This window comes from Phocoena sinus, chromosome 1 (genome assembly GCF_008692025.1).
Source record: "Phocoena sinus isolate mPhoSin1 chromosome 1, mPhoSin1.pri, whole genome shotgun sequence".
Classification (NCBI taxonomy): domain Eukaryota; kingdom Metazoa; phylum Chordata; class Mammalia; order Artiodactyla; family Phocoenidae; genus Phocoena; species Phocoena sinus.
In genome coordinates, this window is record NC_045763.1 from 124,645,074 (window position 1) to 124,672,887 (window position 27,814).

General features: G+C 47.3%; 2 protein-coding genes and 2 non-coding genes across 7 annotated transcripts in view; 3 read left to right on the top strand and 1 right to left on the bottom strand.

The window, feature by feature from the left end:
- Positions 1–13,890, top strand: part of RCSD1 (RCSD domain containing 1) — a 69,991-nt gene extending 56,101 nt beyond the window's left edge. For all 4 annotated transcript variants that reach the window (XM_032607966.1, XM_032607958.1, XM_032607976.1 and 1 more), the window contains 3 exons: positions 803–1,006; positions 3,442–4,080; positions 10,478–13,890. In XM_032607966.1, coding sequence (XP_032463857.1) covers positions 803–1,006; positions 3,442–4,080; positions 10,478–10,510 — 876 coding nt within the window. In that variant the 3' untranslated portion in view covers positions 10,511–13,890. The remainder of the gene's footprint in view (positions 1–802; positions 1,007–3,441; positions 4,081–10,477) is intronic.
- Positions 13,891–20,493: 6,603 nt separating this feature from the next.
- On the top strand, positions 20,494–20,565 carry TRNAP-CGG. The gene has a single exon. It is a non-coding gene; the product is annotated as a tRNA-Pro (tRNA).
- A 670-nt stretch (positions 20,566–21,235) lies between these two features.
- On the bottom strand, positions 21,236–21,307 carry TRNAP-AGG. The gene has a single exon. It is a non-coding gene; the product is annotated as a tRNA-Pro (tRNA).
- Positions 21,308–26,320: 5,013 nt separating this feature from the next.
- The window catches only part of MPZL1 (myelin protein zero like 1), a 62,986-nt gene continuing 61,492 nt past the window's right edge, over positions 26,321–27,814 (top strand). Inside the window, exon 1 of the mRNA XM_032651951.1 lies at positions 26,321–26,589. Within this exon, the coding sequence (XP_032507842.1) occupies positions 26,499–26,589 (91 nt within the window). The 5' untranslated portion in view covers positions 26,321–26,498. The remainder of the gene's footprint in view (positions 26,590–27,814) is intronic.

A 27,814-nucleotide genomic window follows, 5' to 3' on the forward strand; every position in this document is an offset into this window, starting at 1 on the left:
AGCATTATCTGCCCCTCCAGCCTGGTCCCTCCCCTTGGAGGCCTTGCTGCTGGCTCTCCTGCTCTGGAGGATGCAACTGCGCAATGATTTGGAAACGCAGAGGTCAGAGCAGGAGGAACAAGAACCCCTAGGTGGCGCTAGAGGACCCAAGGGACTCACGTTCAGTCCCTCCGTAGACATCTGCACCACCACCTTCCCCGAGGCAGTCGGATAGATCTGCGACCACCGCCTCCTCCCCCACCAAACTCATGACTCCCTCAGGCCTCGGTTACCTTCGGGTAACCCCTCCCCTTTGCTTGCCCTTGGGGTTCATTCTGGTCTGGTTGCACCTGCACTGCGATGCTGCAAGTAGGGTCACACACTGGCATCTGCTCCGCTGGCTCCCCGCTGGAAAGGCGTGGTGGCCTGCTGTGTCCACCACTGTGGTCTACCGAGAGAGACCCTGTACTTGGAGACTGAGGGACAAACAGACCTGGCTTGAATCCCAGGGCAGATTCCTTAAACACTTTGATAATTTGTTCCATGAGAACAAAACCGAACATGTAGGGTGGTTGTAGAGAGGAAAACTGCACATGCCCAGCAAAGAGTAAGCATCCAGTAAGCGGTAACTGCTCTTGACTCTGATGAGAACGATGGTAAAGGGTGCTGACAGCATGAGAGCCTGGTGCCTGCAGGTGCTATTCTGGCCTCTTTGTCTATAAATCGGGACTGTTCCGATGCATTTTTGCCGGATCAAATCAGTGCTTCCTGGGCATTTACGGAATGCAGCCTGGGTTTGAAATTCCTCATCTTTTCTCTACAGGCCAATTTAGTCTTTGATCCAGCGGCCCTGCTGCCTGGGGCCTCACCCAAGAGTCCTGGACTCAAGGCCATGGTGTCACCATTTCACAGCCCGCCTTCTACCCCCAGCAGCCCTGGCGTGTGGTCTCGGGCCAGTGAGCCAGAGGAGGTGCCCGTCAGCTTTGACCAGCCTCCTGAGGGCAGTCATCTGCCCTCTTACAATAAGGTAATATCTGGGTCCTAAGTACTGTGGTGTGTCTGTGGAAATGCAGACACTGGGCAATTCTGAATCACCTCTACCCTGTTGTCCTGGAGAAAGGAGGACACTTCTGAGCTGTGGTAAGATGTGGTTTTTAACAAAGGAAATTTCTTCTCTTCCTGGCAAGTGATCCCTGAGCTAAGATCACCCTCTACCTAGCCTGCCTCTCTCATCCGCTCTCCCTGTAACTGTGCCACTCACCTGAAAGACAGGTGCAGGGGATAGAGCGCTCCATCCTTTGTGGAGAGAGGGGCAGGAATTCAGTACTGATCCCAGCTGCACAGAGAGTTATGTCAAAAGCTGAAAACAAAAACTAAAGACCTGATCAGTGACCCAGCAGAAGGGAGGGCAGGGTTACTAGGTTGTCCTGTCCTGCCCTGATATGAATACTCCTAAGTGTCCCAGCACGGGTTCAAATCATTCATACTGCATCTTGCCCCAGTTGAAGAATATCCAACTCGTTCCCTTTGCAAAAAGATGTATGGCAGCACCTGTTTCTGTAGATACTGCCCTAATACTTGTGTGTATTTCATCAGATCCCTGCCCTACTAGAAGGAGGTGAGAATCAAGAGAATCAGAGGTACACACAGTCCAGTACACTCCAAGCAGGTACCCAGCAAATTTGGACCAGAGCCAGGCAGGGGCTAAGAGTTAAAGGGCTCTTCTCTTTTTTTTGGTTGCACCACGGGCATGCGGGATCTTACTTTCCCGACCAGGGATCGAATCCGCACCCCCTGCAGTGCAAGCGCAGAGTCTTAACCACTTGACCACCAGGGAAGTCCCTGAATTAAAGGGTTCTGATGCCAGGAAAAGTTAAATAAATGTGACCTTAGAATTAAGGATGGAGAGAGCAGGATCTACTGGGCCCTTCCAGAGGATCCATCTAGGAAAGAGGTCAAATGTGTTGAAACAGGTAGGGCCCAAGGAAACAAAAGTGGCGAGGAGGTGATGGGGTAGGCTTGAGCCTGCTGGCTGGGGACAGAGTGGAGATCCTTCAGCCCAGGGCAATGGAGAGACCCCCGAGAGCAGAGAGGAACCCAGGAGAGAGCCCTGTCTTCTCACAGGATGTCAGTGGGATGTAGAGGCAGGGAGGGAGGCTCCGCCACCTGGTCATAGTACTGGGGGCTTTAGTCTGTGACAGCAGTAAGGGAGCAGGCAGGATTATTTCTGAACCCTGCTGGCCATGAGGGCTGGGGCCTTGATAGCCTGCAGGGCTAGCCTCACTGTGGTCTCAGGAAAGTTCCCGGGAAGCCCTTTTAAAACCAAGTATTCAGGGCATCACTGATGGTGCAGTGGTTGAGAATCCGCCTGCCAGTGCAGGGGACACAGGTTCGTATCCCTGGTCTGGGAAGATCCCACATGCCGCAGAGCAACTAAGCCTGTGCGCCACAACTACTAAAGCCCGTAGACCTAGAGCCCGTGCTCCACAACAAGAGAAGCCACTAAATAAATTTATTAAAAAAAAAAAAAGTATTCATTCCAAACTTCTGAGACAACTAGGATTGACAAATACCAAAATGCAAATCAGTGAGAAAATAAAATTTAATTTGCACATAAATTTTTAAAGACACATCACTTGAGTAAGGTAGGACACCCACTATAAACACGCCATTGAACTTCTGACAAAGTCCAGTGGACCCAGGTGAGGCCTGGTTCTGAGATTCACACACTTCCCAGAGAGAAAATGGTTTTCAGGCAGTTCTGCTGGGTGTTTCTAAGGTGTGGCTTCTGCTAGAGTTGGACCTCGCTGGAGAAAGCAAAGGATTCTGGCTGCTCAGTTCTCCCGGGGTTAGCCAGCTTTGGTGGGGGTGGGGGTGGGGGGAAGGGAGGAAGCTGATCACCAGCTGTCCAGCTCCACACCCGTGAGGTCACGGTACCAGCCACCCACAGACCCCCAACCCTCTCTTCTCTTGGGTTCACCTTTGTCAAAGTAGAAACTTCAAAATGTTAAAACATGACTCTGGTACGAAATAGAGAGAGATTTTGTTCAACTTGTTAATTTAGGAGGGATCCTGTAAGACGGTAAAGCTCATTCAAAGAACTGGTTATTTATAGGCAATTAAAAAGGACAAATGTTAGAATAAAATTGCTAAGTTAGACACTGAGTTGATTGTTATTTTACAGGCCAGTAAAATCTTAGGTTATTTTTTTTACTGAATAGACAGCATTTTCATCTTCACACACACAGAAAAAAATCTGCAGGTTACCATGTAATACCACAGCCCCATAGGGCTCTAACCTATAATAAATAGCAAGCAATGGTACATCCTCCTAGAAAATCAAATGATCCTCAGTTGGGCTTGTGAAGCTGTGCGTGCGAGACTGACATCGAAAGAACATGCGCCCTCCCTGTTTGGCCTTTTTCACAGGTGTAGATCATTTTCCTTAACACTTTCTTGCAGGTGCGGACAAGGGGCTCCATAAAAAGGCGCCCTCCCTCCAGGCGATTCCGAAGGTCTCAGTCGGAGGACTGTGCGGACCTGGGGGGGCTCAGGGCCGAAGAGTCCTCCCAGGAGAATGGTGCCAAGGAAGAGAATGGGGACGAGGTGTTCCTAGCCAAGAGCAAGACCCCAGGATCCCCTCCTCTGAGGAGGACGCCCAGCTGGACAGAGAAGCAGGAGGAGAAGGGCAGGGCTTTGAGGGTAGCCCAGCAGCACGAAAAGGCCGTGGGGAGCTCCGAGGAGGGGGCCAGCCAGCATCCAGCCCGAGCCTCCAGCCCAGAGGCAGAGAACGGGGGTGGGAGCCCCACGGAGGAGAAACCGGCTGAAGGGCAGATGGAAGAGCCTACAGAGGTGAAGGAGAGAGCGGCCAGCGAAGAGGAGGAGCCTGAAAAAAGCAGCCAAGACACAGAGGGGCTGGAGGAGGGAGCTGTGGGGAAGGAGACCCCCCAAAACCCCCCTGGAGGAGGAGAGGGCGACCACAGTTCTGAGCAGGGGGCTGGCAAGGAAAAGCAAGATGACGGGACCATCCTCGAGCCAGGCTGTGACCCTGTCACTGGCCACGCCCAGCCGGACACTAGCAGTGAGGTCCCCAAGACGGAGGTAGGTGGCCTGGCTTGTCCCCCCGACCCGGACAGGGCAGGGCCAGCGCATCCTATGTCCCGTGCCCTGTTCCTGACATCCATCACCAATCAGCTGGGTGTGCAGTAACACAGGGACTGGATTGAGACGGGCTGTCACTGATGGGGAGGGGACAAAAGGACTAGAAAGGGAAGTGTGTCCCATGCTCTCTGCTTCTCGCTGCCTCGGGGTTCTGGCGCCCTTCTGGATGTGACAGGCCCACACACCGAGGCCTCCTGATGCAGCGTCCTGGACTGGGCTCGCTTCTGTGGGGCGTTCTCAGAGGAAAAAGGGGTGCTCCTTTCCATACAAAGCTCACAGTAATAGTGCATGAGACCAGCAGCTCCTTGGGGCGCAGTAAAGAAGGCAGAACACGGCAATGGGCAGGGCTTCCCCTAGGGAACCTTTAAAGGAGGCTTTATGTTCCATCCGTGCACGCACAGGTGTTAGACACCGAGAGCACATGAGGAGGGGCTGCCTCAGTCCCGCCCTCCTGCTGGGCCTACACTTAGTCATGTGGCTCCTCCCACCACTCCCAGGAAGCCCACCTTGAGCTCACCTACTTGTGCCCTCAGGAGCACAACCAGCCTTGCTGGTTTCCACAAGAAAAGCTCTGTGTCCCGCCCCCTACTTCCACCCCTAACAATCTTCTTTTTTTTGGTACACGGGCCTCTCACTGTCGCGGCCTCTCCCGTTGCGGAGTCTTCCCGGACCGGGGCACGAACCCGCGTCCCCTGCAGCAGCAGGTGGACTCTCAACCACTGCGCCACCAGGGAAGCCCCTCACCCCCCCCCCCCAACAATCTTATCAACAAAGTCACCTTCCAGTGTTTCCCCCTTCCCTTTATGTTAGTTCATTCATTCATTAACACAAGCCCCCGTCAGCTTCCGACATTAGCCTCTTATGTCACTTCCTGCTTCCACTTTTTCTGCCTACGTAGTCCATTCTCTGTACAGCAACCAGAGGGGTGTGTGTGTGTGTGTGTTTACTCATTGCTAAAATTACTCACGTCCTGTGTTAGTTTCTTAGGGCTGCCATAACAAATTACCACAAATTGGCAGCTTGAAAACAATCGAAATGTATTGTCACACAGTTCAGGAGGCCAGAACTCCAAAATCAAGGTGTTGGCAGGATTGGTTCCCTCTGGAGGCTCTGAGGAAGAGTCTTTTCCAGCCTGTCCCCTAACTTCTGGTGGCTGCTGGCGACCCTGGGAATCCTCTCTTTTCTCTTCCAGCTTCTGGTGGTTGGCAATCCTCAGTGTTCCCTGGTTTGTAGACTCATCACTCCAACCTTTGCCTCTATCTTCACATGGTCTTTCCCTGTGTCTGTGTGTCTCAAATCTCCCTCTCCTTTGTCTTATAAGGACACCCGTCATTGGATGTGGACCCACCCTAAGTCCAGAATGATCTCATCTTAAGATCCTTAATTACATCTACGATGATGCTCTTTCCAAATAAGGTCACATTCACAGGTACTGGGGGTTAGGATTGGACATATCTTTGGAGGAGGACACAACCCATGGCACCTCTGCTCCCCCTTGTCCCAGAGCACTCAAAACACAGATTCCAAACCCTCTGTGAGGCCCTGCGTGGGGGGCCCCTGCCCAGCTCTCCCTGACTCTCCCCCATACTGTGCCCCAACCGTGGTGATGTTTTTTGGTTTTGTTTGTTTTTTACAGTGGTTAATATCTAGATCCTTGAAGTGACTTGGTGAAGTAATTTATAAGCCCAAAATTGGTTGAACAGACTCAGAACCTGTAGCTTTCCAAAATGCCATCTGAGAGCTGTTGTTTGGGACCGTGCCCAAATCACACAGGGCTGGCATGTGTACATCCTTCCAGCCTTTCTTCTTTGTGGTTGTATTTTTATACCCCAGATTGATAGTGTTCAGGTTCTAAACGTGTTGCTTTCGAATGTTCATTAAGCTTTCTTTCATATAGTAATACTTTAAAAAATTGGGGGAATTCCCTGGTGGTCCAGTGGTTAGGACTCGGAGCTTTCATTGCTGTGGGCCCGGGTCCCATCCCTGGTTGGGGAATTAAGATCACACAGCCACGCAGCATGGCCAAAAAAATTTTTTTAATTTTTTAACTTTTTTTTTTTTTTTTTTTTTTGCTGTACGCGGGCCTCTCACTGTTGTGGCCGCTCCTGTTGCGGAGCACAGGCTCCGGACGCACAGGCTCAGCAGCCGTAGCTCACAGGCCCGGCCGCTCCGCAGCATGTGGGATCTTCCCGGACCGGGGCACGAACCCATGTCCCCTGCATCGGCAGGCGGACTGTCAACCACTGCGCCACCTGGGAAGCCCTAAAAAAACTTTAAAATTTGGATTTTTAAATTTTCAAGACACCATTTTCATTTTTTGTTTTATTACTTAAATGCAAGGTGCTACCTCTTTATAAGAGCTTAACAGCATATAATTTCTCATTTAATTGCACATGTCAGATCCTCACTATGTGCAGAACACTGTACTAGCTGTAGTGTGTGTGTGTGTTTGCAACAAATGTGAACACACATCCACTCCCAAGGAGATTTTAAAGAATATTATAAAATTCTTGAAAAAATTCTTGAGGATTTAATATATTAAATTCTTTAATATACAAGGATAAAGATGGGTATGTGTTTGAGGTGCCAAATAAACAGCAAAAAGACTTGGTTGAAAATATGTCTTTTCCAGAAATTGTACCTCTAAACTTTCCGTTTTTCCCTTGAATCATACTACTAATAATTTGCTACTCACTGGGGCTTTTCAGTTCATTTACTTTTCATAAGGAATTGGCAAAGTTTGATAAGGTGAACAAAAGGTCTGGTCTCTAGATTCCTGTTGTGGTTTTAAAATGGAAGCAGGCAGACATAGCATAGCCTTTCTCCTATTTTGCCTATAGTTAACATCAATTCATAAATTAATGACTTAAGTAGTAATGTGTTAGAGTCATTTTCCAACTGACCTATATCTAAAATTACTGGTAAAATTGTCTAGAATAATTTTTATTCCATAGTGCATTGAATACAATCTTTTAAAGATTCTAGCCACATAGAAGTATGGAGAACTGGGGCTTCCCTGGTGGCGCAGTGGTTGAGGGTCCGCCTGCCGGTGCAGGGGACGCGGATTCGTGCCCTGGTCTAGGGGGATCCCACGTGCCGCGGAGCGGCTGGGCCCGTGAGCCATGGCGGCTGGGCCTGCGTGTCCGGAGTCTGTGCTCCGCAGCGGGAGAGGCCGCAGCAGTGGGAGGCCCGCGTACCGCAAAAAAAAAAAAGAAGTATGGAGAATGAAAAATTTTATTGAAGTATAGTTGTTACAATGTGTTAATTTCTGCTGTACAGCAAAGTGACTCAGTTATACACATATATATTCTTTGTCATATTCTTTTCCATTATGGTTTATCACAGGATATTGAGTATAGTTCCCTGTGCTATACAATAGGACCTTGTTGTTTATCCATCCTATATATAATAGCTTGCGTCTGCTGACCCCAAACTCCCAATCCTTCCCTCCCCCAACCCCCTTCCCCTTGACAACCACAAGCCTCTTCTCTGTCTGTGACTTTGTTTCTCTTTCATAGATATGTTCATTTGTGTCATATTTTAGATTCCACATACAAGTGATATATGAGAATGAATTTTGTATCTCTACCCTCGTCTCCCTCTTTGCACCTCTCTCCTTAGTAGGCATAATCACCATATACAATTCAGTGTTCATATTTTCAGTCCTATTTGGGTTTGATGGACTGAGCTGCAGTTATTTTGGACAGAGATGTGGTGTTTTTTTTTTTGTTTTTTTATAAATTTTATTTATTTTTGGCTGCGTTGGGTTTTCATTGCTGCGCGCTGGCTTTTCTCTAGTTGCGGCGAGCGGGGGCTTCTCTTCGTTGTGGTGCACGGGCTTCTCATTGCGGTGGCTTCTCTTGTTGTGGAGTACGGGCTCTAGGCATGCGGGTTCAGTAGTTGTGGCACACGGGCTTAGTTGCTCCACGGCATGTGGGATCTTCCTGGACCAGGGCTCGAACCCGTGTCCCCTGCATTAGCTGGTGGATTCTTAACCACTGAGCCATCAGGGAAGCCCCAAAGATGTATTTTTTAATTGCTAAATATATTTATCCCTTCCTCTTGACAGTCTGACACTGAGCATTATTCCTCTTGTAGTTTATCTGATCAAGATACTTCTACCAATCAAAGAACAAGATGGGGATTAAATCGGGGCCGGAAGCCGTCTCTTTAGTGGTGTGCGCTGCCTCTGTTGAGATCCAGGAAGGAACTTGGACAGGCATGGCGCGCTGGGGAAGCCCGTGACACAAGGGGCCCACTTCACAGTTGTCCTTACTGGGGAACCCTTTGGCACCACTGCCCGAGGCATTTTGGTTCTAACTTTTTTTTTTTTTTTTCGCGGTACGGGGGCCTCTCACTGTCGTGGCCTCTTCCGTTGTGGAGCACAGGCTCCGGATGTGCAGGCCAGCCGCTCCGCGGCATGTGGGATCCTCCCGGACCGGGCACGAACCCGCGTCCCTTGCATTGGCAGGCGGACTCTCAACCACTGCGCCGCCAGGGAAGCCCTTGGTTCTAACTTTGACCAGGCTTGAAAAGACCAAAAGAGCATTGGAAGCAGTGCCCCTCCCAGATTAAATAAGTTATGTAGATGTACAGAGGTGCTTTGTGAAGCAGTTTATTCTGATGAGTAGCGCTGGTGTCCTTCGTGTCAACATCGAGCTCTGTGACCTTGGACAACTCCTGTCCCTTCTTGGAGCTTGGGTTTCTTCCTCTGCAAAACCAGGGGGTTGGACTAAGGTTGTCAAAGTTTTGCCACCTTCCTCCGCTTGCGTTTCTACCTCAGTCCCTCCCTTAGCCTCTGAACTACCTTCCACTGAGATCCCATGTCCCTGCCCCGCAGGCTTCCTCCGTGGCCAGTCACTTAACGAGCTGTCCTTCCACATGTTTTGTCGTTGCTGTCCTTCTGCACTTTAATCTCCCTCTCACCATCGACCTGCTCTATCTTTCTGTATTAATCCCCAAAGCTAAGTCACTCTCACACCCACCTTCTCTGCCAAGACTTGTGTCATTGGTGGAATTCATGAAACCATGCTGCCTGGATCTCTTAAAAACTCTTACTGACCCAGATGAACCGTATCCAACCTCACTGCTGCCTGATACCCTCTCACTGCTTCTCTATGATCCTGTTTTCATCACCGTTCGTCCAGCTCGCTCCCTACCTCTCCCTCTCCCACTCTGCGGATGACCTCACCTCCTTCCTGTTTACCTAAAGGGAAGACCAGCCTGTTTGCCACTTGCTCATATCCTCCGAGTCTCTTCTTCCTGCACATCTGAAGAGAGGCCCCTTTCCTTGATAAGGCAAACCCCCTTGTCTGCTGTGTCTACCATTTTCTGCACTTTTCTACAAGATATTTGTGGAGCGTGTGTGTGCATTTTAAGTGAAGTGTTACACTAAGATTTCCCCATTCTGTTACTCTTCTGTATTTCCAGCTCCTCACTAGCTCACCCCTTTCTGCCTACAAACATGTTTGGATCTCTCACCGTTGTGGCCTCTTCTGTTGCGGAGCACGGGCTCCAGACACGCAGGCCCAGCGGCCATGGCTCACGGGCCTAGCCGCTCCGCGGCGTGTGGGGTCTTCCTGGACCAGGGCATGAACCTGTGTCCCCTGCATCGGCAGGCGGACTCTCAACCACTGCGCCACCAGGGAAGCCCTTATCTCCTTTCGTCAGTGACTCCTACCCCTGGTCCTCACCATTACCTGCCGGCCCCTCCTGACTGCTTAGCACCAGCCGGGCTCTCACCACGGTCCCAACCACACATCCACAGGCCCACCAGTCCCTCACGCTCCATATCTCCAAAACCAAACTGCTGCTCGCTTTGTTTCTTCACTTACATTTAACTGAAACCTGAAATTCCGTTGTTAGCCTTAACGCATTTCTTCTCATGAGGTACTTTTCTTCTTTCTCTTTGATTCTTGAGCAGTGTTTCAGGATGAGGAAATTAATGGGAATGAGTGAGGAAGTAAGAAGCTAGGGTAAGGAGGACATGGGAAGCCATGCATCAAGGAATAGGCAGTGTCCTCGTTGAGGGCTCAAGCTCCGGTCCCGGGGTTTAAATCCTGACCCCACCACTTACTAGCTGTGTGACCTAGGGGAAGTCACTTGACCTTTCTGTGCCTTAATTACCCCACCTATAAAACAGAGCTAATAGAACTACCAAACCCATATTGCTTTCGTGAGGAATAAATGAGTTGATGCACGTGAAAAACTATGTCAGGCACATAGCATTATTATCACTATTACTACTATTACCTGATGTAGCATCCCCAAGGACACAGGCTGAGTGTCCAGATTTCCTACTTTCCTCCTAATTTATTCCTTCCTCCTCTGCTCACAGGATAATACCCCTGTCCAGGACACTAAAATGTGAAGAAGATCTCATTGTGCCTAGTGATGAAGCTGCTGGAGCCGTGTCCTTGAAGTAGCAGCAATGATTGTAGCGGCAGCAAAGGAAGCCATCGCAGAAGCGGGATGGGCTGAGGGTCTGGAGTCAGCCTGAGGACACAGGGTGCCATTTCCCGACCTCAGCACCATTGTAGACAGAGATTGGATCTGAGGGCAGCAGACTTTTATCAACTTGATAAAAGTTGTGTCACTTGATGGACTTGGTTTAAAAAAAAACAACTTATTTAAAACAATTTACTATGGTGACAACTCCCCAGGAATACTGGTCAAACTGTGGGGCCCATATACTGTCCACACCCACCTAACCCTATAGCGGACCTCAGAACTGGACTGAGATCTACCTAATCAGATTGTGTTTGTGTAAGGTGACAGCCTTTTTATTGTTCTTAAGTTTTCATGATTCTCAAGTGTAAGTAAAAACTCATTTCAAGTAGCTAGAAACAAAGTAGTATCACTGGAAATATAAATCCTGTAAGTTACAGAGGACCTTAAATTGTATGGAGACCCTGAGACAGCCTTTCAGCTTGGTCCAGATTTGACTGGCCAACCAATTTTGAAAACATTGGCCGAGAAGAGATAATTATTGAAACATTTAAAAATATGTGTCTGTTCCAGCAACGGGAGCTTTTCCATCAGGTAATTCTCTAGCTGGTGATACACTGGGAGGCGACCAGCTCGGCTCACCTGCTTCTGCCAGGGGGAGAGCGAGCAGAGGCGGGCAGCAGCTCCTTTGGAGAGGCAAGATGTCTCTGTGCTGCATTTCCTCATCCTGTAAGCAGAGCAGTGACACCTGGACAATGCCTGCCCTCTGGTTAGGATGAAGTTTGTGCTTCCGGAGGGGAAGCCTCGAGCACGGATTAGATATCTCCTGGGAAGTGCTTTGAGCTTCGTGATGTGCAAGCTACATAATGAGAACATCCTTCCTGGCTTCTCTGACTTGAACGGAAACCCAGGCTCTCCTCCCCGACTCAGGAGGGGTGGGGCGGGTCTTCTGTCTGTTCCTCCTGGGTAGCTCTTGCTTTATCGGTCTGTTCGGAGAGTGCGTGGGGCTTCGCCGGGGACAGGGGGCCTGATACCCCTTCCTTGACATATCCTCTCCCCTCTTCCCACACTCCTGCTGAAAGACGCTCGTCCAAATAAATGTTTAATCTTAAGGGTTGGCCCTTATTCAGATTTGAGTATTTCAGTATCTCAGTATGCTGACTTGGTAGCTGGAGCAGTCATTTTTCTGGAGGTCTCTTAGACCACACTCTACTCTGACCACAGAAAGTAGTTTCCCAGACTTAAAAGGCCTTATCTCACTGCTGGTACCTCGGTTTATCACCCCATTTACAGTTTTTCTAACTCCAGGATAGTGTTAATATTTGGGATATATATTTTTTCAAAAACTATTTTTAAATCAAATGCAGCTTCTAAACCTTGTAATCTAGTGAAGACTGATACCATAATAAGCTTTGTATTTTAGCAGAGTTTGGGAGATATGTGTGTCAGTTATTTTGAGATCTGTATAATATCTATCATCTATCTAACCTATCATCTATCTGTCATCGACAGAGAAGTATACCCCCTAAACAATACATGGATTTATTTATATATGTCTTTGGGCTGTTTATATATTCGTGCAAATATCTGGGCAAGAGTTTTGAGAACGTGAGCATGACTGCAATGAAAAAGGGAAATCTGCCACTTCTCTTACTAGAAAAAGGAACGGGACAGATGGGATGTAGATGTAAAAATAAAACTCTATTTTTCTTCTGGAGGGTCCATACCTTACAGTAGCAGATGAAGAAGGAGCAACAAAAACTAAGAATGTGACACTGAAGGAGCATGTATGACGGTGTCCAGTTGTCTCCCCAGTTCCTTATTAGTCACATAATTTGATCTATTTTGTGAGAACACAAAGGCCCCGCCGCAGGCATTGTTATTAGTGATGGGGTTCTTGGCGGGGAATTCGTGAAGCAAAGGCAGGACCTGTTCCCTGTGGGCGCTGCAACCTGGCTGTTTAATGCTCTCCTTTCTCGAAGTGACCGTGATTCAGTGTTGCAACACCATGGCTGAGACTGGGATTTCACACCGTGGATTGAAGAAATCCATTTGTGTCTTAGGTGGCACAGAGTCATCACCAGGCCAGGAAGACTTTTATCAGGATTCCTTAATAGGCTTGAAGGAAAACACTGATTCTTCACAGCTACAAGGCTGAAGAGAAAAATCAGAATCATTCTTCCACTACCTTTGTAACCCAGCTTGAATATTAAACTGTGTCCTTCCTTTCTCCAGAGAGGGAGCAGGAAGAAAACTTGAATGCTTTGAAGGGATATGCCAGTATTGAAAAGGGGGCTGCATGTGGAACTGGGTAACCAGATATGACCATGAAGAAGAGCTCAGGGACCTCAGAAGTCCACTCTCCCCACTGAGGTCACCCTCAACAGGACCCTGTTTGCCAGACCAGTTTTGGCCTGTGACCAGCTGACTAGTCACTCCGTAAAATGTCAGATAAGGGAATAAAGGAGTGGACAACCAGTTCATCATCTTCTTTTGATTCGGTACTCTTGGGAATGTAAAACTTTAATACAGTTGAATGAATGAGGACCTTCAGTTGCTAATGAAAGGAACCCAACTCAAACAGGCTGATACAAAACAGCTATATCTATGAATCTCCCTCTCTCTCTCTCGTTCTCTGTCTGTCCGTCTCTCCCTCCCTCCTGCTATACACTGAATAATACGTTTTGACAATCCATGGACAGACCTGAATACAAGCACTTAAGCAATGTCAGAAATCTTTCTCTGTTATTGGTCTCTGCTTTCCTCTGTGTTGGCCATATTCTCAGGCAGCCTCTTCCCAGCCTGCAAACCCAATGGAAAGAGCTTATTTTTTTCCCAGTAACTGTGGGGAAAAATCCTGCAAAGGTTTTCTATAGGCTTGGTGGGGATCCTATATCTATACCTGAGCCAATCATTATGACCAAGGAGATGCAGAGATCAGATTGGCCGGCCCTCTGTCACTCTCCTGCAGTTAGGGGCTAGGTGAGTTAATTCTATTTCATCTGCAAGGACTGTGAATGGAGCAAGGTAAAATCAGAGTGCTGTTACCAAAAGATATGATGCTGTGTGGGAGAAACAACAACAACAATAGAGCTCTGAGCAAAATTCGAGTGCTACTCAGATAAAACGGAATTTGTTTTCATAAGCCACCAAAGAAAAATCAGTCTCGTTTTAAATGTAATAATGTATCACTGTGTCCAGAGCCAGCCTGGAGCTCCATGAGGGTCAAGTCTGTTTGTGTAGTTCATTGTGCCAGTGCCTCATGTATTATAGGTGCTCAATAAACATTTGGTAAGTAATGAATGATTAAACTGATTTCAGAGCTGGAATAGGATTATTTTCAACATCTGTCGCTGCCCAAAAACTCCCTCACTGATTCCAGATGCCTGAAATGTTAGCAACTGATTCCGCTGGCTCTAGTCTTCTTCCCAATCAAAACGTGTATCCTGAGAGAGGTAATATTTTAGGTCTCCTTTGTCATCACATCTTTTTTTTTTCCCCATGGTCTGTTGTCTCCTTGAGGTAAGTTAGAGGAATGATGGGCTTCTTCTTAAGGGGAGGTACTTAAAAGGAGGTCATTATTCTTGGCCGCTTTGTGTGTTCGTTGCTGCGCACGGGCTTTCTCTAGTTGCGACGAGCGGGGGCTACTCCTCGTTGCGGTGCGCGGGCTTCTCATTGCGGTGGCTTCTCTTGGTGCGGAGCACGGGCTCTAGGCACGCGGGCCTCAGTAGTTGTGGCTCTCACGCTCTAGAGCGCAGGCTCAGTAGTTGTGGCACACGAGCTTAGTTGCTCCGCGGCATGTGGGATCTTCCCGGACCAGGGCTCAAACCCGTGTCCCCTGCATTGGCAAGCGAATTCTTCATCACTGCACCACCAGGGAAGTTCGGTCGTCACATCTTGAGCTGAGTTGGTTCTAGAAAGCCTTCCCAGAAGGGGTTGAAAAAGAAGAGCAAAGTACGTGAAACTCTAGGGGCAATTGACACACTTTCCTGACTTCCCCGTCTTGCTTAGGGTAAGTCAGCTTCCCATTTAGCCCAGTGATGTCCTGACCAGAGTGGCTATGGAGGCTGAGAAAACCATTACTCCAGTTCTGCCCTCAAATTCGAGGAGAGCTGTGGGAGAGGCCCCACGGTGGTCAAATGGGGCAGGAAACTGTGGTTCTTTGATCCTGTGCAGAGGAAGAGGAGGTGAATGTGTTAAATGCCTCACAGCACCAAGGGAGCCACCCACTTCAAAAACAGGAGCAAAGGGATTTCTTCTCCTCCTCCTCCTGGAAAGTTCTGGGCTCTCCATGGGACCTGCAACGCCTAGGCACAGCCAGGGAGATGCTATGAAGGAAACAGGATGTAGAAGGAAGAGGTCGAAACAGGCTAGGGTTCCCCGCTGCACGCTCCTGTCGGTAACGACCCTGAGACCCTGACCCTTGATGGTGTAGTTTTAAATGAAAATGTGGAAAAAATGCCTTAGGCAAACCTGTAATGCCAGTTATTACATTTATCAACTGCTTCTGTTTTAAATCATGAGTGGGCTGAATTGCACTTAAACCAAAATTCAGAAGCAAGATTCTAGAATGATTGTATGGTCGGTACTCAAAGGACGGTATTACCAAGAGGCAGATATTCCTTCTGCTCCAAGAAAATAATAGGACCTCAAACACTAGTCGCTACTGTTGGATTGTCTAAGGAACCCATGGGTGCTGGGTGGTGCCAGGCACTCACCATCACGGCCGAACCTGGCCCCTCAGGAGCACCAGTAGCGGCCTTCTTGACGACTTCTGGAAGCAGCTGGGATGGGAAAGGGCAAAAGGGCCTGCTCTGCATCATCTCTAATTCTGTGCCTCTTTTCATTCTACCAAGCAAAAGGAAACATGTAGTTTTAGGAGCCCTGTTTTCTCTGTGATTTAAAAATATTAATTATCTTTATTTTTTCTCATTATAAAAGCAATACACCTTTATTTTTAAACATTTGTGGAGAAAAAATATTTTAAGTAAATAAAAATTATTCATAATCCCACTACTAAGAGATAGCTAGTGTTAATATTTTATGGATTTCCCTCTAGTTTTTTTAATGTGTGTATTACATGTTTTGTTGTTAATTCGTTGTTGTTCCAAAACTGGGATCTCACTGTGTGAAACTGTGTATTCTTCTCTTCTGTAACATACCATCATGAGCATGTCTTCCAAAACAATCACAATTTTGATCATGAAAACTGTAAACTTCTGTCTTCTTCTATTCAACCAATAACATCCGGAGTAAGACCAAATGTGTATAAAAGAGGGGTAATAATATGCCCTGGTGGAAACGAAGGTGTTGTGGAAAGCAGTTCTTTTCACAGTCTATATCTTAGATTCCTATCACATTTATGGCCTCATGCACTCTCAAAACTTAAAACAAGTGAAAACATTTGAACAAAAAATCAAAGGGCTGAGGCAACTCCAAAATATCATTCCTAATTATTTAGGGATTGCAAAATTCAGAGGGAGGCATGAGATAAGTTTCTGAAAAAGGATCACTGGAGGGAAAGCACAAAGAAATGTTTGTAGTAAAAACTAGCTGAAGCTATTATAGGCTATTGGACTGGAGTCTGGAAAAGGCACAAATGTTCAATCTGATCCCACTTTCTGTGTGGGTCAGGACATGGCTTGCAGTGAACGAAGCAAACCTACCAGCATGACAACGGCAGTGGCCTGCGAGCCAGTTAGCGCTTAACTGCACGGGCAGCAAATAAGACGCAGCACACTGTCCTGAGGCCAGTCCTGTGGGGCAAGTTAGCCAGAGGTTTCCTTCGAATGGCAGACCCACACAATTAAATTGTATTCTCACTTCCAAGGGCTGACCATTCCAAGTCAGAGCCAAGTCTGTTCCACTTAAGCCCAAACTGTGTCAGAATTCAGTGGCAAGCAAACATTAGTGACAAAATACACAAATCCCTCACCATAAGTGTTTGTAAAAGCCATTCACAATTTCAAGGCATCAACCATGACATCATCTTAGAGTTATTCTAATCATCTACTAATGGACCTCTTCTTATTCTCATTTCATCTTCGCCCTCACATGCAGCTGAACCCAAGTCAAAATTGTTATGTTCAATAGTACTTTTAACATACCACCATTCTCAAAGGCTTTAATGCCACCAAATCCCTTAAGTCAAATTAAAATATTTAATCATGGCTTTTAAAGTTCTCTGGAAGCCCCTGGTCCTCTTCTTCCACATCAGTTTTCATCTTACTTGCTAACCAGCTAAGCCCAGCTCATTGGCATGGAATTACATGGAGAGCCACAAAAGCGGTTATCCCAGCTCTGGGAGTAAATCCTAAGGAAATCATGTAATACGTGGGGAAAGTATATACACAAATGGGCCAAACAATATTTATATCAGTGAAATGTTGGACACCAATGATTTATTATACAGTAGAAGAATTATTAAGAAAATTATGCTATCAGAATTCCTTGGCAGTCCAGTGGTTAGGACTCTGTGTTTCCACTGCAGGGGGCACTGGTTTCAATCCCTGGTCTGGGGGAACTAAGATCCTGCAAGACGTGGTGCGACCAAAAAAAAAAAAAAGAAGAAAAGAAAAGAAAGAAAAAAGAAAAGTATGCTATATTGTCTTGATGGAATAGTCTAAAATTATTACAAACAACTTAAAGGGATGGGAAAACAGGCATGGGGAAATTGAAAAACAATAACAACAAAAACCTTGAGAGTGGACACTGGCAAAGGTAGGAAAGGTCTCCAGTCTTGCCATCTTTCATGGCACCTTGGTGAGTGAGTGAGATACAGCTCAGGCAGGGCAGAGGGAGCCCTCGAAAAGGCACAGTCTGAAAGGGGAGGGCAAAACCTAGATTGCTCAGGACTCCGCCTGAGGAGAACTCCTTCCTCACCCTCCCGAACCCATTCTCAGACTACAAAAGAGTGGATTAAAAGTAAAATTTTAATTTTACTGGTGGCGCAGTAAAATTTCCTGGTGGCGCAGTGGTTGCGAGTCCGCCTGCTGATTCGGGGGACACGGGTTAGAGCCCCGGTTGCGGAGCAACTAAGCCCATGAGCCACAACTATTGCAGCCCACATGCCTAGAGCCTGTGCTCCACAACAGAGAAGCCACCGCAATGCGAAGCCCACACACCACCATGCGCACAGCAATGAAGACCCAATGCAGCCAAATAAATAAATTTATTTTAAAAAATTTACATACTATCAAAGCAAATGGAAGGCTTAGAGCGGCCCATCCTACACATGTCCTTCTACTCCAGGGAGCAGCATGGCTCTGGGATCTCTCTACATGGCCAGAATGGGTTATAGAAAGGTTTTCCAGCTTTAACTCTTTGTTTTGAAGTGTTTTCACTTGTATTTCCCCTGTCACACTCCCCAAGGGTGTGAGCTCTGGTCCTGACCTTCTATATTCAGTGGCACTCCCAGAGCCCACTGGCATCAGGAGGAAGGAAGGGACCACGGGATGAGCAGAGAAGCTGGTGCAAATGGAGAGCTTTCAGTCAAAGGGTGAGAGGACAGCAACACCACCTGGACCCTCAGAGAACAGTCTGACCAGGGTTCGGAGGAAAGTATTCCAGTGACCCCCAAATTCAAGGTACCTTAAGGATGGAAGAGGGCTTCAGAAATGAGAAGCCTCTGCAACCCAACCACCAACTCAAGGGTGTTGGGGAGGGAGAGGGGAGTGCAGGCCAAAAGCAGACAAGGCTAGCTTAAGACCCTGCACTCCTGGTCCACTGGAGTTAAGGGCCTTAGGATAGGCTCAAACTATGCGGCACAAGTGGGGGGGGGGGGGTCGTGTTAAGGAGTCCAAGCTGGTACCGCTCACTCCTCCACAGGGCAACAAATCCAGAGAAGAGTCGCTGAGGCAAGGAATAGCAACTTTATCTGGAAACCCAGCAGACTGAAAAGATGGTGGACTAGTGTCCCAAAGAATCATCTTGCCCAGGTTTGGATGATTGTTTCTTTTATAGAACAAAGAGGGGGAAGTGAGGAGGTAAAGTTTTTTGTTTTTTGTTTTAATGGATGACCACAACAAAAGCAACAATGATTGCAATTACCAAACACGAAACACACTCACACCATGTCATAATGTTGACATTCAGTCCAGTAATCCTCCACTGTAACAGCTCCTTTACTTTGCAGTGAAAACTGAATTGTATATTTTTTGCCTCTGAGTCCTTGTGGGATTTTTTTTTTTATTCAAACAGAAAGTCACAAAAATTATAATCATCCTCATCAGTTCACTCAGCCCCATGTAATTTTTTTTTCATCTTGATCTTTTGTTAGCACTTTTATGAATTCATCAGTTTTCCATTAGAGTTCTGAAAATGCTTATTCATTCAGTTCAGCAGTATAGTCAGTTACCAGAAATCTGTACCTGTCAGAGTCTTTTCCATGAATTCCTCGACGATGAAACCCTTTTATAGGCACATATTTGCAAAAGCATCAGAGTACACCCAGAACTGTCTGTAAATGACAAGAGACTTAAAAATGACCACAGTTAAAGATTTGATGAAAGTTCATAATATCGCAATTGACAAGGAAATTTAGTTATTTCTGAGACATACATTTTAAAGTAATAACTAGAATTATGACTTATAACATTATACCAGAACATATAAGAGGTAACGTTTAAAAAAAGAGAGAAAGAGAGAGAAGTTATTGCAAACATTTCCTGGTTCTGGCCAGACTCTGGAACGGATGTGTTACTTCCTTCTTTCCTGCAGCCATTCACAGGTGGCCCTGGTCAGGATGTTTCCTGTGAGCTTAAACAAATGTGTTTTAGCTTAACTTTCAGGCATGGGAGGCAGGGTTACCAGAGATGGGCCATCATGTGTACTTTAAGCTACAGGCAACAGCCCTTTAGTAATTAACTCTTAACAAAAGCAATAGACTACAAAGGTTAAAGTAAAAGATACAGATCCAGTGAGTCAGATTTGTTCTTCCTATTACAGTAGGGGATGGAGGTGGGGTGGCGCCAGAGCGAAGGTCCTGCCCACTACCACAGCCTTTTCCACTCCTCCAAGCTACCAAGGCACCCAACTCTGCCCCCTTGCTCCTCAGCCCCTTTCACGGCCCTCGCTATTAACCCCACCTTCCACGACCTCGGTAGTTCCTGTGCCTGCGCTACCACTTCCTTGCCGCCGTGTGGCCTGAGTTATCTCACTGCAAAATGAGGATAACAGTAGTAACTAAGGGAAAATTTGTTACAAATATGCAGTGAGTTCAGTACATGTAAAACGCCTAAAAGAGTGCAGGATCTCAAAATGAACGTTCGAAATAAGTTAGCTGTTAATACTCTCTCCTTTGCAAATTCTTCGCCCCGTCACTCCCTCCCAGGGATAAGGTGCATCCCTTCCCATCTCTCGCCCGCTCCTCCGCGCTATTTCCCGCCCCGCCCACCCGCGAGCGTCGTCCCGCTGCAGCACAGGGGATTGGGATGGGGACGGGGGTGGGGCACGCGGCACACAGCCAAGTGCTCTGAGGATGGTCTGAGTGAAGAGCGGCGGGAGCTCCCCGCAAGGAGCGAAACTGGCAGCGTGGAGACGCTGGGCGGCGGACACCCGGCGGCGTCCAGTATGTCCGAGGGGCCCTGCCCGCGCCCTCCTAGCTCGGGCTCCCAGCGCCCAGCAGCCACCGCGCTGCAGGGGCCGTCCTGGCTTTGGGGAGGCGGCTTCTCGGATCGAGGGCGGACGGCCGCAGGCCGAGGCGCAGAGCCCGGGCGCTGGGTGATACCACCGGCCCCGCTGGGCAAAGTGCACGTCCCTTCCTGGCGCTCCTTCGGGTGGCGAGGAGGGTTTTCGACCAGAGACCTGGGGAGTAAAAGAAGGGTCAACGGCTGGGGTCAGTCAGGCAGTGCGGCCAGAGGCGATGCAAGGTTGAAGAGAGGCGCTGGGAGCGTTTTTGCGGAGAGCGGCTCGTTGGTCTAGGGGTATGATTCTCGCTTCGGGTGCGAGAGGTCCCGGGTTCAAATCCCGGACGAGCCCGAACCTTTTCTGTCTACGCCTAAAATTTAGAAAACAGTTTCTTTTTCTTACACGGCTCATTTAGAGGCTGAAATGAAACTAGTCCGGTCCCTTGAGCTCGAATCTTGATCGTCTTCGCTTTAGGAAGTAAAGGATTGGATGAGATCAGTTCGTTCAGTATGTGTGTGGTCTTTGTACGTCTGAGGGCAAGGTATGAAAATGCTTGTACCATTTAAAACACACGTACTTGGAAAAGAGACAAGCCTCGTGCGGACTCCTGGGCACCCCTCGAACACTCCAAACGTGAGCAGGGGGCGCCGTGGATTAGCGGGACCAGGGTGATGGGGCGCGCTGTCCTCCTCCAGCGGTCGCTGTGCGTGCGGACATGCGCGGGCCTGGGCAAGTTTAAACCGCACCTGTAGGCAACCGAGATCGGAACTCAGTCCCTAACACAAGCGCTCGACTCCGAAACTGGCAGGAGTGGGGACAAGCATTTTCAAAGTATTACATGGTTAGCAAACTTTCTACGTTTTCATGTTACGTCTTTTAATGGTATTTGAACGTAAAGTGTGCTCTAAGTTCAAAAAGTCTCAATTTTGTATTTTCCACCAACGTGTATTTATTACATTTATGGATCTATTCTAAAATTAATTTCTTTAGAAATTATTAATTCCTGAAGAAGGAAAAAGGCGGGCTCGTCCGGGATTTGAACCCGGGACCTCTCGCACCCTAAGCGAGAATCATACCCCTAGACCAACGAGCCGTCGTATCTTTCCACTTCCCGTCATTATAAAAGAAGGAGGAACTACTTAGTCCCGCGCCCCCAAGTGGTTATCCGTGTAATATGCTTATATCCTTCAGCTGTTTCGCGTTCTTGTGTTTTCGATTTTCTTTCTTTTCTCTCTTGATCTTTGAAAATCAATGACAGAGAAGAAAACAACGGTGTCACTACCAGTAGCATATTTACAATTCCATTTATGTTTATGGCTGATAAGTTGCAGTGAGTGTGTGGCAATATCCCTGTGGCAGGCGGATTCCAGATTCTCTCCCTTGCTGCGTTCAGGATGTTGCTCTTTCCAATAGTAGTAAAATTGTCCGTTTCTCGCCTACACCTTTCATCCTAGTGTTCAAAGCACCACCTTTCCAGCCTTGCAAATTACCATCACTGTGTTTTTACTCAAACTGTTTTCTTCAGCTGGAAAATCTGTCTCTCTCTCTCTTTTCCATAAATCCCAAACTCTGACCTTCTCAGAAAAAGATCCTTTAACATATTAAAACCAATTTTATGTGGTATATAATTGGGTTGCAGTCTTGTCTCCTCTAATCATTATTTATTAGAGGACAAGACATCAACACTAACAGCAACACTGAATTCCACTGTATAATTGACAACCAATTGTTATATAATTGGTGCCCAATATTTTTAATGCATGGCTTCTTTACTATATTTTGAATTATTAAATACTTAGTACTGAGGCTTATGCTGGCAAAACTGGTGCTCAGTGAATAATTTCTGAATGACCACCATTTGTTCCAAATCCCTTAAAAATACAAATTTTGGTATTTGGACAATCACTAATTGTGAATTGCAACTTTAGCAAATAACTAACCAGATAGGAAACTACAAGTAGACAGGGTGACTCTCCTGAACAGGCCTATTTGTTTATTTTATGTCATATAACATTCATTCTCCAGTTTATTCATTCATTTGATTGCTCATTTGTTCAACAAACATTTAGAAGCGCTATGTGCCAGACTCTGGGTTGTCAACTTTCTTCTTATGGTTTGATACGAGTAAATTGCAGTTCTGGAGCTCTAACGTTCAGTCCCCACCCTTTGTTTTATTGGAAACTGTCCTAACTTGAGTCCTCAGTCCTCCTTAGGGCCCAAGGCAAGGAGAATAAGAATACCTTTTAAGATGTTCGTTAATCCTAGATGCCAGCAGAGTTTATTCATCAGAACCTAACTGGAAAAAAATGTGCCCTGGACACTTAAGAAATTTCTATTTCTCCCAAGAATGAGGAAACTACAAAATATAACTCGTTAGGTAAAATAATGTAACCACTTCAGTTTTCTGGAAACCTCCATCTCTACAGTTACCAAGAGGTCTGTCGCTATGCTCATCTTTCCTACTTGAATTTACTACAGTTATTATCATTTTAGGGCTTTTTTTTTTTCTTACTCCTACTTCTCTCTAGTGATTGAAAGGGTTTGTCTTTTACTCTGCAGGTGCCACTAGAGTATCACATTTGCCCTCCCAACCATGATACAGGAAGACTGACGGTAACGAAACTCAGGATATCAATTGCCCAACTCACAGTGAGAAATGTCTCTATCCTGGTGAGAGGAATGCCTGTGCTCTCTCTCCAGTGTACATTCTCCCCTCATAGGTGAGGCAGTAGTAGTACATAGGTGGCAGCAGGGCACAGGGAGACAGAGGACCTTGAAGAACATTTTATTCCAGCCACAGTAAATGAAGAAGCCTGGTGGCATATCCTTCTATACAATGAACCCTAAAGACCCCATTACCCATGTTCCCCCAACTTGGTGCCCAGGGACACTCGAATTTTCAGATTTTCAAAAAGTTCCTAGAAAAATGCAACCCCTTTCCTGGATTGAGACATTCTCTCTATAGAAATGTTAATGAAACTGGTTTAGCTCCAGGTAAATCTTTCTCAGTGTGGCCTGGGATTCATCTTTGACTCTATCTGATATTCATCAAATCTCAGTCATCCTGGAATGGCTTGCTATCACCACCCACAGATCACAGCATTCCATTTTCTTCTGGCAACAGACCTTAAAAAACAAGGAGGGAGAGAACGCCAGTGAGAGTACAGCGGGTGGAAGAGAATTCTACTACAATCACAGAGATGTCGGAAATTTTGGTGCCTGACACCCTCTTCCTACTTCTCCCATTCATTCCAGCTCTAGAAAATTCTGTCCATATATATTTGCCATCACTAGTTGCTCCTGGGTGCCCCCTATCTGATCTCTATTAAGAGAAGACTTAACGCCCTGAGATGTTCCCAAGGCAAAACCCCTCCTTATTAGTGCATTTATTGTGCAGCGCGTGGAGCGGGAAGTCTTTGAGGCCAAGGGATCTGCACATAGGTAACTATTATCAGACAAGACTCTGCACATGATTTTCCTTCTTACTGACTCTGTGGGGAAAATTCTCCCCAAGGAGCCCATTCTTTTAGAGGCAAGGCAGCCCATTAAAAATGACTTTTCTCATCTGATGGAAAGTCTTCAGTTGATTCTAACTGTATGCCTGGACTGACTGAGCTGGAAAGAGGAGTTTCCAGGAGGAAGAAGGAGGTATCTGAAGAGGAGGTTTGTTGAGTGAGACCTTCAGGCTCACAATAGTGATTGAAATCCAACGCTTTTGTTTGTTTGTTTGTTTTCCATTTACTATCTCTACAGAAGAATCAGAAACTACAATACAAGGCCTATGGCTAAAACAACCTCACATGATTTTGTTTTTCTTTGTAACTTCTCTAGATTAAACATTCATTCTTCTATTCATTCAACAAATATTTATTAAGTATCTACTGATGGTCTGATATTGTTTATCGTGGAAACACTTTGCTGCCCCAGCAGGCTCCGATTTCACGGTAGCCCTTCTGTTGCTTCCTTGGGCTCCACACCTAGATATCTAACTGCCTTCTGATTGACCGTCTGGGTGTTCTCAGCTCTTTCAGCTGTGTTCAAGGCCCAGCTCATTAGCTTTCCTCACAGACCAGGTTCTCTTCCTGGGTTTTTAGTCTTAGTTAACTGGTAGCATCATTCACCGCTCTGGCTAGAAATTGGAGGTCACATCTGTCTTTGATTAGACTTCCCATCTAATTTATACCCAGTTCTGTCATTCCTTTTGTGAAATGTTTCCGCAGTCCTCACCTTCCTCTCCACCATCACTGCCAACACCTTATCTCATGCTCTCTTCACTCTTGCCTTGTCTGTTGCAGGAGTCATCCTTTTAAAACACAGATCTGAACTCGTCACTTCCCTCTCATCACTCCCCACTGCCTATACGATAAAGACAACCCCAGGCTCTTCAAAATATTACCACAGCCTACTTTTCCAGCATTCTCTCTTTCCCCTCTTTCACTCATTCCCCCTGAAGTTCCAAACCACACAGGATTAACCCACTATTCCTTATACCCGATACTGCTTTCTTGTTTCTGAGTTTGCTTTTCCTGTTTCTCTCTGGTGAAAATTTATTCAGCCTTTAAAATCCACCTCAAATGCTACATCCTCTGTGCATCTTTTCCAGACACCTCACAGGCCCGTGGTTCTCAGAAGAGGGAGGTAGCTGTATTGAGGTACATCACAGTCAGTGGAGAAGCTTTAGCTTTTAACATAACATGTGTCTTTGAGAACCACTGTCCCTGTTGGCCTTACGGTTTCTCCTTTGTTCGACCTTCTCTTCAAGCATTGAAAAAGATTTAGTTCAGTAGTTGCTTGCTACACTGACTGGTAGACTCTGTGCTTCTTGAGAGTAAAGGCTAGGTATTCTACATCTGCAGCACATAGTAATTGCTCACTTAATGCATTTGTATTCTTTCCAACCTATGACATTCCAGAAACACTTCATGAGGATCTTGCTGAGAGAGAAATAGAGTGAAATCGTTCTTTTTCTTTTTCATTTTCCCTCACTAGTGCTAAAGTAATTATTATGAGTTTGCTGAACTATAAGGGTAGCAGGGTAAAATAGCTAAAATATCAGGAAAGGTGTTCATAAGGTTGACTTGAGACAAAACCCTGAAATGAGGGGCTGCATTTGGGTGCTCTCACCATGCTCTTCTCCCACTCTCATCCTAATTGTCTAATACTTGTTTCCTTCTCTCACACTATTGGCCTCCCATCTGGATTTTTTCCTTTTTTTCCTTCACCCTCATTTTTCTTGTGCTCCTGTCCTTCCGTTTCTCCCTTTTGTGGGCTGTTCTCATAAGGACTCTTCCAAACACTTTCCAGAATTTATTGGGCAACCAGTAAGTGGCAGACACTGTTCTGGGCCAAGGTAGCCAAGTGGAGCCGGCTCAGAACGGCACTTCAGAGTCTGGGTGGGGAACTTGACAATTTTTATTGACAAATCGAGGGATATTTTGTTTACAAAAGCAAAACAAACAAAACCCCATTCATTTGTGCTCCAGGTAGTAGGAAAGAGTTCCCCGTTCCCAACCCTTTTTAAGCCAAAACAGGGGTCTCCTAAGAGGAGATTCAGACAAGATGGAGACTTCTTTTTAAGCTAGTAGATTTCTCAATATGCACACATAAATTATCTGATCCAGGCAACTGACAGGCCTTAGAGACAGGACAAGGGGAGAGATGTGTTCTATCTGAACGACTGAATCAGAAGTCTCTCCCCATCGTAGCCCTCGTTCTTTTTTTTTTTTTTTTTTTTAATTTTGTAAACGAACTGCTTCTTTTCCTTTAGGTAAGGCTCAGAGAAACAGGGAAAAGCTGAAACAGGCGAAGACAGACAATGAATACATCTGGAGGACTGGACCCTTAAAGAGGCAGAGGAGACGCTGGCGGGGGGGCGGGCGGGCCAGGACAGACCAGCGGACAGCCACGCAGGCAGGCAGGCAGGCAGAGGGCTTGGCGGCGGTCGCCTCGGACAGCCGGGGACCTCCAGCGCCGGCATAAGGAGCCTGGGTGGGACCGAAAAGGCGGGGCCCCGCCTGCAGAGAGGGAGTGATGGACAGTCGGTGCCTTCCAATCGGGTCCTTCAAAGTGCGCGGAGCAGGCCAATGAGCGGACAGCTGGGGCCGGCGCGGGGCCGAGGTCTGGGCGGAGGGCTGGCTGGCAGCGGCTGGGGCCGCGAGCGGGGATTGCGGCGTGGAGGTGCTAGCAGACGCGGGCGGCGGCGAGTCCCGAGCCCCCGGGCCGGAGCCGAGCTAACCGCAGTGGGGACCGGGGCCCAGAGCCGCGGCGGCTGCGGCCGGAGGACGATGGCAGCGCCCGCCGGGGCCGGGGCACTGATTGCATCCCCAGACCGCAGGCGCTGGCTGTGGTCGGTGCTTGCGGTGGCGCTCGGGCTCTGTGAGTGAAGCCGGGATGGCGGGGGCGGCGGGGCCAGGTGGCGGGCCCTGCGCGCGCGGGGCGCCGAGGTGGGGAGGGGGCGCGGCCTGCACGCCCTGGGGCCCGGGGAACGGAGCCGGCGGACCCCGCGACGGGCTGGAGAGGCGCGGAGCCTCTTTCTTCTTCCTGGATCCCTGCGTGTGGAGGAGGCGGGGAGAACTCCCTACCTTGCTCATTCCTGGGGGGCTGTCTGGGGAGCGGGCCCGGCGGGAGGCCGCATTGCGCCCTCGCTGAGTCGCCCACCGTCTCCGCCTGGCGACTCTGGGTCGCCCAGGCCCGCCTGGGATTCCAGTTCAGGAACCCGGGCTTCTGGCGTTCTCCACCTTTGGGAGGTGGCGGAAGGTTGCAGGGTTTTCATTTGTAGGGCCTTTGTTGATTGTTTCCCTTTAAGCGACCGTTTTGTTTTACCTTGTTAGTTCCATTTCCAGTGCTCTCCAGCTCATTTTTTAAGCCTCTGAGATAGAAGGGTCCCGGAGTCTCATTTGTCTCATCTCTGTCGTCCGCAGAGCACCAGGAAGAAATTTACATTACTTCTGTGTTAGGATGCAAAGAGCTGGGAATACCACTGGAGTGACCTGGCTTAGAAGAGTTTGGTCCAATCCATAATAATTACAGCCCTAGTCGCCGTAGTTTGACAAGACATAGGACATTAAAAGTCTCATTTTTCTTTAAAAAAAAAAAAATCACGTTTTTTTCCTTGCCAGATTTCATGAGTGAGACATAAAGTAAACCTCAGGCTGGATTTATTGAATTGGATGAGTTGTTTTACGGACATCTGCAGTGGTGTCTGCCACAGGACTTTTTTTGTGTGTGTTGTTCAAGGCAGAGTACTTGTTGCTGTCTCAGAATGTGGTTAAGTAATGGTTATAAAGAGAGCCAACTCCTAAAAAAACACGGAGACTTGTTCAGTTGCATGACAATATCTGAACATGAGTATACTCAGTAATTACTTTCATGGAAAAGTTCTTAATGTAATCTTTGGAGCCAGGAAAAATACCATTTAATGAATGATTCCAGGAGCTGTAAAGTATAAATGTAAAAGCCCCCCCACCCTCTGGAGGTTGATAGGTGAATATATACTTTGTATATATAAGACAATCCATTCTGTATAAATATCTCTCCTGAGGGGGAAAAAAAGGGTTAAAAAGCATGGGGGTTTTTTGGTGGTGGTGGTGGTGGTGATGGT